Source organism: Onychostruthus taczanowskii, unplaced genomic scaffold (genome assembly GCF_017590055.1).
Source record: "Onychostruthus taczanowskii isolate IOZ18803 unplaced genomic scaffold, ASM1759005v1 scaffold52, whole genome shotgun sequence".
Lineage (NCBI taxonomy): Eukaryota > Metazoa > Chordata > Aves > Passeriformes > Passeridae > Onychostruthus > Onychostruthus taczanowskii.
The window spans coordinates 805,566-815,088 of record NW_024502791.1 but is presented as its reverse complement, the minus strand read 5'-3'; the positions used below and the strand labels follow the sequence as shown (position 1 = coordinate 815,088).

Sequence of the window (9,523 nt, the reverse complement as noted above, 5' to 3'; positions counted from 1 at the left end):
TTGATAATTTGGCCGACCCTTTGACAGGCCAATTTAATAAAATGTGAACAAAATCTTCTTGCTAATAATTTATCATCCCTTTTCCCAATAGAATAAATTTAATTACCCTAGCAGTTAACAAGGTCACACCCAGATGCCAAACTCGGCTACAGTTTTGATAATGCAATCAGGAATTGAGAGGTGATGACAGCGTTGTTGTTTTTTTCATTACCTGGCTTCACATAAACACAGGTGGCGTAGCTTTCTTGTCAGTTTTTAATAATTACAGGCTATTATGGAATGCATAGTTAGCAGATTGAAAACCACACTTTAGTGAATTTGTTTGAGTATGATTGAGGTTCTAATGTACAGAGATGATAATGCATAACAAGCACAGTCCCTAGTTTACACCATTAGTGCACAGGTTTGATTTTTACTTGTGATAATAGTGTAATAGTTCAGCAGACAACAAAGTTGCTTTTTTTTGGACCAGCCTCACTGTTATATAAAGGTTTATGTATTTTTTCTTTGCAGTGCTGAGACTCAGTAAAGACTCAGAAAAATGTTTTTTTTTTTTAAACTTACCTAGTAACTTCCAGTATGGAGATATATCTATATCTGTCTATCTATCTGTCTGTCTCTCTGTCTATGTCTTAAGATAGTTTCAATTCTTTGAAGAAAGACTGTCTTAATTTTTATATATTTGGTCTAGTTAAACTGTCTGGTAACTTTTTCATAAGCTTTTTAAAAGCTAAAATGCTCCAGAAAATGCTGTAAGAGCTCTTAAGAAAAAAGAAGAAAAAATCCTAGTACTTACTAGAAACTTCTAAACCACAGTTAGAAGGCTTTGTTCCAAAAGTATAAGATATTTTAACCAATGTTTACTTGGGCTTCTGTAGTGTTACAGTCTGTTTTTAATGTTTACTAATTTAATGTATTAGAGCAAATAGGACTGATGTTTTCAACTTTTGCTGGCTGTGCTATGACCAGTTTTATGGAAAAAGATCCAGTTTTATTGTGTACTTGCTACTGAAAAGTTGCCAGTTCAACAAATGCATGAGGAAATGTGTGGCCAGTTTGACAAAAAGGCTTAATGAAATCCAGCCTTGTCTTTACTCTTTCCATGATGATTCTTCCAAGTGTTTTTTTTCCAGACTACAAAGTGGTGTTCTTATCTTGTAATTGAATATTTTTCCCAATAATTTGGAGCATAAATTGTATACCAGGAGGTGTAATCCTCCTGATGAATAAAATAAATCATTCATATTGGGTTTGGGAAGTGTTTCTGATGTAGTGGCCACAAGGTCTTCAGAAAGGAATTGCATCGTTTTTTCAACTCCCTGTTCTTCTATATTAGATGATCAGAGTGTTCTTTTTCCTATGATGTAAATCATGTGAATTTTGGAGGATGGCAAATATAGGTCTTATGACAGTGAATGGATGGTGGGTGGATACCCTTTTTCTGACTTGTAGGACGTTTTTACAGCTCAGGGGGACATGAGATCAAGGTCCAGGCTGGGTCAGTTGTTCTTCAAGGCTTGTTGCCTATCTTAAATGTATTTGCAGTGAATAGACATGAGGCTGTGACGATGGGATGCCCAAGCTGCAGAAATGAGTTAGCAAAGGATGCTGTAGTGAGCACTGCATGTGACTTAGCAGATGTCTAATTCAGTAACAGAGTAACAGGAAATTTCTTCTGATAATTTCATTTACTATGTCTTTGCTTGGCATATGACACTAGATTCCAGGAGTTTTGACTGAAGAAAACTTTTAGGTATGTGTCATAGTTTAGGTGGGTGCCATAGGTCAAAATTACTGTTTTCCTAACTCAGTTGTTCTGGTAATCTTGTACACCTGTTTTCTGGTCTGAGCTGTATGTCTAAACTCTGCTCTGTTGCTGAGACTTTAGCTTTTTTACTAAGCTGGCTAGTTTGAAGCAGACTTGAGCTTGCATCTAAGTCACAAAAAGACTGTCCAGGCTCTTTTTGTCCTCTCCTAGCCCAGAGTGATGGTACAGTGCAATTGGTCTTAGCACAGCTTTGTGATGAGAAGGCTGAGCACAAGCAGGCCTTGTGTAAGGACGTTACACATTAGGCTGTGTAATTAGTCCTGAAGCTCTTAGATATCCATTCCTTCGGTACCTGCTCTCTTTTGCCAGTGTAGAAAGTCATGCAGAATAGAAATATAATGGAGCATGGCTGTATTTTTTCCATATTGTTTGTACTACTTTTAATAGGTGACAACAATGGTATTGGATTCCCTTCTGTGAGTACAGTGGATGGTTTCCCGTATACTGCAGGTTTCTTGCAAAGATGGTGCTTGTGCTTCAACTTGATTAATGCATCCAGAAAATGATCACCAGAGTCTCACTGTGAAAAGACTTGTGAGAGTAGTGATATATCTGCTTGATAGAAATAAATATTTTCTTGCTTGTGTTTGTTGTTTAAAACATAAATACAAATTCTGACATTTATTTAGAATATATATTTTGCCTCTAAGGTACCACATTTCAGTGTCACAGTAGACACATGATCTTTTGTAAAATAGTACGTGATGTAAACTGATTTTGCGGTGTGAAAGAGGAAACCCTTAATCTGTGAAGCTTGTAATACAGTTGGACTCTAAGATGCTTAATCCTAAAAGAAAGCTTTTTATTTACTGCACTCAGCATGTAGATGGATAGACTGTGAAGAGAGTCACCATTATGTGTACACTGAAATTATTGTCTCATAAGAATTTCAGTTCTAGACATAGGGTTCAGAATAGACTTTAGGAAGTGAACTTCATGGATTTCTCTGTTGAGTTACTCTGTGAGGTACTATTTCAGTTCATAATATGAAAAATGATAATTCTAAGGCAGAAGTTGTTGAAGAGCATAGTGCTGCCTCTCAGACTGAAATTTTCTGGATTGCAGATTTCTAATCTTTACTATGAAACTGGACTCCATCCTTCATACAGACCTTGGGCATTGACTGATTTATGTAGTTTTGAAACTCACTATTCTGGTTTTTTGGTTTTTTTTCCTGATAGTGTTAAGATTTTAAAGTCATTATTCCATTACAGCCCAAAATATTTGCCATTTTGGCCTTAGTATTTGTAATACTTCCCTTAGTTCTTAGATTACAGATTCGAGTTTAGATGTAAAAAGTGAAAAGCCAAGAAATGGTCCCATCTCTCTTTGAGGTTCTGATAGAATTGCATTTCACAGAATAATAGAATGGCCTGCCTTGGAAGGAACCTAAAGATCATCTAGTTTCACCCCACTGTGACCATGGGCAGGGACACCTCCCACTAGAGCAGGTTGCTCAAAGCCCCATCCTGCCTGGCTTTGAACACTGCTGGGGATGGGACATCCACAGGTTCTCTGGGCAACCTGTTCCAGTGCCTCAACACCCTCACAGTAAAGAATTTCATCATAATACGTGATTCAAATCTCCCTCTTTCAGTTTGAAGTCATTGTCCCTCATCCTGTCACTACCTGCCCTTGTAAAAATGCCATTCTTTCTTCATGCATTGATCTTCGAACTCTGGTTTGCTGATAGAGTCATGTGTGTATACAGAAGAAGTTGATTGTTCTCATAGTAACCAAATCTTTTCACTAAATAATTTGGGTTTAATAATTGTAATAATTTTTTTTTTTTTGCTCTTATCCAAAGATACTTGGACTACAGAAGTCTGGAAGTATTAAATTGACATGAATCCAAACCAAAACACCAGCGAGAGAAATTTCACCCAGCTTTGTGTCTAGGGAAGGTCTGCTTTCTTGTCTCAAAAGTTAATGTTCAACATTCTCTTATATTTGAATAAACAAATCCTTTAGGCTAGGAAAATTAAAATAATATTTCTCAATTATTCAAAGATTTGTTAAGTTTAACAGAAAATTATACCAGACTTCTTTAGAGCTGGAGTCCACTGATAAGCGCAACTTTTGTTTTTAAATTTATTTCATCAAAAATTTCACAAGTATACTTAAAAAATGGAGCAGGTTTTGAGGATATTGTAGACCCAAATTCTATAGGTAAGTATGTTTTGGTAACAGCAATCTACTGAATATTTTAAGGCAAAATCATAGTCATTTTGAGGTGTTAGTTAAGATCTAAGACTTGATTTGTTGGATTTAGTTTTCCAAGAAATATGTCTGTATAGCCATGTGGACGGAGAGTGTAAAGGTTTTATTAGAAAATAAAATAAATTTACCATAAATTTACCATAAAAATACTTTACGGTATTTTATTTAAAATGTGTATCACGGCATGGCAAATTCTAGGGATCTCTTTTGGAAGAAGAAAAGAATAGGAAAATAACCTCAAAGAAAATTAAGAATAATACTGTTCATATATTGGTCCTACTAAAGTCAATAGCAGAACCTGCATGACATAGAGGAACAGGTTTTGATGTAGTCTGTGACTAATGCAGTGAACTTAAATGGAATTATGTTTTAAAATAATCAGTATTTCATTTTTTTAAACAAGAAAATAAAAGGTAGTGATACAGTAAGAAGTTAATAATTAGTGAAATTCCTGTAACTCTTATGTCTTAAAAGTCAGCAGCAGGAGTTGGACTCGAGGATATTAAAGGTCCTTTTAAAGTTAGATAATTCTATGAGCACTTAAGAGGTGTAGACTTTTTAAAGTAACAGTAATGTGAATTGAAATTTTTGTGACAGATTAAAGTTGTTGACTCTTTTTTGAGTTACTAATATAGTTCTAAAGCTTGTGTTTCACATGGAGCTCTTTTTTTACATGTAGCTGAGAAATTAGTAAAATGTCTGTGTCAAGTTGTTAGGTGTGTTTCTCTTTTGTAAAAAGAAAGAGTAAAGTTCAAGTAATAAAATCAATTCCAGAAACTGAGTATAACTACATTTTCCTTATCTACTGACACAATTTCTGTCTTCTCAGTTTTGTTGGATTTTTTTTCATTTTTGTATAGTGCTCAGATTTTGTTCAAACAAACATGAAGTCCAGCTTTCTTTAATGTATTCTTTCGATTGCATGGCTTGTCTACTCCTAATTTTCTTGTTTTTCTTTTTTTCCCCCTGTGTGTTAATGAGCTAATGGTTATAAACACGCATTTTACTGATCATAGGTGGTAATGACATCTGTTTGCAATTGCATATGGCCTAAATTATGCAAAATGAGGAACAGAATGTATTTAAGGAACAGTCAGCAAAAGCACAGGGAACTTTTACTGTCTGGCAAATTTTTTATACTTATTTCATATACTGCTGTATGAGGAGTTGAGGTTTCTCTGTTAAAAAAAATGGTCAATATCTTTAATTTGTAACTTATTTGTTGAAATAATGAGTTTATCTTAGGCTTTATGAAAAGCATATTCTGCATCAATAAAATGGCTATGCCCATTTGTCTGTTTCTGACAAATACTAAGCTTACTAAGGTGTATGCTTGATTGATTTTAATCAACTTTGGACCACTTGACTTCTTGATTGGCATGAATTTGGAGATTTATTTACTTAACTTTTATTTTACACTGCTTTTTTAAATTTTTGTCAGTATACCTGCCTTTTTTTATTTGGGGAGTACCAGTATTTGAGATCACAGTGCCATGTGCAAATTGTACCAAATTTTAACTTCTCTATTGAAATGAGTATTTGTGTTAAGAATATGCGCAAACAGTTTCAAGCAAGTGATATTGTCAGGATCTTGTTAATAAGGGATAAAATAAAACTTCTAGTTAGTCTTAAGAATTTGGATCAAGTTTGTTGATTGAAGACTTTACTGCTTGCCAGCTGCTCGTCATTGCTGTCAGAACACGACTGGCAGTAGAGTTTCATGAGTTTCCCCTCATCAATGCAGTCCAAGGTCAGCTCAAGCCACTTCCACTGACTTTTAAACTACCCACCCCTTTTAGTTATGCAGGCAGTTAGGGAGGCTGTTTACATCATTTCTTCTCCAGCAATGGCACTGAGGTGTTAACCTCCAGCTACCTGGATGCACTGACCATGTGGGAATGATGTCATCTTTGTCTGGCACAGTTGTTAGAAGATGAATATCTGTCCCCAGCCTTATGGCACTGAGGATAAGTTTTGAGCTAAAGCATTTTACTTTGTGATTGCCATAAGGTGACTCAACAAGCATATTGCTGCTGCTTACACTAAGCAAAGTTAGTTTTGCTTGGTGGTTACAGAGTGGAGTGTGATCACACCAGGTAATGAAAACTCAGCTGACAAGGAGTCAGTTGTCAAGCCATGGTAACTTGAAAACTCTGGTCATGCATACACGAGTCTGCTACTGGATACCAGGGATATAACTTACAGGAGCTGCTACCAGTGAAATGTGTCCTCTCTGAAGAGGTTTGGTAGCTAGGTAAGTTGATCAGTGTGCGGCAACCTTGTATTGTGCCAAGAAATTGCTGCACATGGATTGATATCTAGGAAAGGTCCTGGAATTCAATGGTTTAACAAAATAAAGTACTAACCTTGAGCAACACTGTGAGCTAGAATCCATTTTTTTTTTTATGTCTTCAGTTTGACCATAACACTTGTGCTGTCTTAGGATGTTATGGCTACGAGTTGTAGATTTACAGTAAAAAAAGCACTTTTCTGAGGCAGTTCTTAAGTAACAATGTGTTTAGTTCCAGAATATGCAGTTAAGGTTTTCTTGTTAGGCCATTGATACTTGCAACTTGAATTTTCACTAGAAACAAGTCCAGAAGGTGCAATATTTTGTCAAGAAATTTAATAGCATGTGACATTCAAAATACTGTCTAATAAGTAGAATAAGTTACTGCAGAAGAAATGTCTATATAAAAAACCATTGTTAAGAATGTAAATTTAGATTTAGAAAATGTGGTGGTCAAAAAATGTTTCCTTAATATTTTGAGATCTGGTTTTGATTACAGATTCATGAGTCATTTATGAGAGCAGAATTATTTGCAGCTTTTACATGTTTCTGTAATATTGTTTATATGTTTCTCTAGGCAGTTTTATGTAAATGATGTGTTATGCATCTGATTTTTTGTTACCAACGTGATATACCTGCACTATCATTTTTTAGGTATTTCAACAGCCTATAAGTGAGCTAGAGGGCTGTATTACAGTGCAAGAATCAGAAATGGAGCTTTTACAGAAAAATTGAAGGAAGTGGATCTTAACCTGCAGAGCATAATTTGTACACTACAGATACTCTGGAAAGCAACAATATAAGGACTGGAAGAAAGCACAAGGTAGGGTATTTTTATTGTCTGGTGTATTTGTGTGTAAGTCAGGCTGGTGAAGCCAAACGTTTTTGCTCAAGGGCCCAGATAATAATATCTGTTGCCGCTGCTTATAATTCTGGAAGCTTGTTTGAATAGTTCCTGTGTTATCTGCCAAAGACTTGTTAAAATAGCTGTTGGGAGTAGAAGGTTTTACCTTATTAAATACTGAATAAGGGATTCTTAATTAAATGAACTATTTGCAGGATAAACTCTTTGTAGGTTTGCTAAAATGAATATTTATCAGATATTTTGTGGTGTTTATTAGAATGACCATCTTTCACTGTAAGTGAAGTGAGAGAAATAGAAATGGTTATTATTATGACTTTTTAAATGAAAAATATTTTTTTTCCCAAATTCCTGACTTTTAGAGTGGAATACAGTATTTTTTTTCTAGGAAGAAGGACACCAATGTCATTTGAAGTTTATACTTTCAGCTTTGTAGAGTGCTGAATTGCCTCTTTCGTGGAGTCTCACTCTTTGATTTAGGTATTAAATAAAAATAACAAAACCGATGAGCTGTAGTAAAAGAGTGACATCTGTAAATAATTCCATTATTTAAATGGATCTATTAAATTCGCTGAAATCATGTTGCTTTTCATTGTGTTCAGACTCTTCCTCATCTATTTTTTATAGTGATTGCATGGGAAGTATGGGAAACTGTTAACAAGGTTGCAAAGGTGAATGTGATTCTGAGTGGTATAAATAATGTACGAGGGTGGACCCTCATGTCCACTTCCTCTGAAATTTTCTAATTTATCCTAATATGGTATCGCATAACATTTTCTTTTAAAAATGTATAGCTTGTTCTTTCGTAATGATCTATACTGTATGTTAGTTTTGGGAAAAGACACACTTTAGAACATTTCTTCAGGAGCATGTGGTGGGCATTTCTGTGAAAATGTGCTTAAGAAAAAACAAAATGCTACACAGGCAGTATAGACTGAAGAACAGAAGGTAAGAAGCAGCCTGGAAGACGTGGAGGTTAGGAAGGAAGAGAGGAAGGAGTTGCTTCATGTGCTGGAAACAGGTATTTCTCTGCAGCCGAGGGAGAGAGAGGATCGCTGTGGAGCAGATGTCAATAATACAGCTTGTGGAGGAGCCCAGAGCCAGTGGAAATTTGCTCATGGAAGCCACAGCTTGTGGAGAGGAGTAGATGCTGGGTCTCTTACATGAATTATGGTCCACGGAGGACCCGCTGTGGAATAGGTTTATCCTGAAGGACTCCAGCCTGTGAAGATACTGTGTGTGGGAGTGAGAGAAAAGTGTGAGGAGGAAGGAATGGCCCAATGGGAGCTGTTAAGCATTGATTGTGAACCTTCTGCCTGCATGGCTCAGCAGGTGATAAAAGAGTCAGGAGCAATGGAATGAAGTTATGCCTGGGAAGCTGGGAGCTTCTTTTGGGTATGGAAGACGGTGTTAATTATTTTTTCTTCTTTATTTCTTACAACCTAAGTATATTCTAAGTGGCAATAACTGAAATAGATTTTCTTCACGTTGAGTCAGCCCATGATGCTGAGTGGTAAACAGACAAGCTTTATAATCCTGTTTTCTCCTGTCCATTGGGGAAGAAAACTGGGAGAGCACTTGAGTGGGTGTTTGACCCTTTGCCAAGGTTAGCCCCCTACAGTGTCTTTTTCTGTTTCCTCAGGGGAAAGTAAATGAGATTGCTGTGTTCGTCGTGAACTGTGTCAAAATAAAGCAATTACACTGCCTTGAGTAAAACTAAATACAAATTTTAAAGCCTATTGTAGAAAATCTCTTCCTGTTTTAATATATAGGTCTGAGTCATGCTCTTTCAATAGGCAAAGCTGTTTCATATGTCCACTTTTTCACAAGAGCACACAACTCTCTATTAAAACTTTTGGGAACTCAATTGACGAGCTCCTTTGTACGAAGGTAACACAGTAAGTGAAATTGTGGAAATACTCTGGATTTTCTAAAATGGAGAAGGTAGTATTGCTGTGGTAGTGCTTTATCCTTTTTCCTTTTCAGTGAAATATCTTCTCATTCCCTTGTTTTTCAACCTTTTATGACAAAATTATTACTGTCAGAGTCATTAGCACATGATTTGACAGGAAGAGCATGTGAGGTATTCACTGTTTGTTTTAAAAAGATGATCCTTTTGACTTTACAAAGACTGTTGGGCTGCCCTTCATTCCCCCTTATGTACATTCCTAGGATACAAAGAACAAATGAGCATGGAATCACTTCTGATCAGAATGACACTGCTTTGATGACTTACTGCTCTAAAAAGGTTTCAAAGGCTTTGATAGAAGGAATAGTTGGAAAGGTGTTGAAAAGAAGAGCATGGTACAAACAGAAACTTGGC

The 9,523-nt window shown here is 36.0% G+C and overlaps 1 protein-coding gene across 1 annotated transcript in view; it reads left to right on the top strand.

The window, feature by feature from the left end:
* Nucleotides 1–9,523, top strand: part of CNTLN (centlein) — a 169,599-nt gene that overhangs the window by 59,168 nt on the left and 100,908 nt on the right. The window contains 2 exon segments of the mRNA XM_041416473.1: nucleotides 6,993–7,090; nucleotides 7,092–7,161. Of these exon segments, the coding sequence (XP_041272407.1) occupies nucleotides 6,993–7,090; nucleotides 7,092–7,161 (168 nt within the window).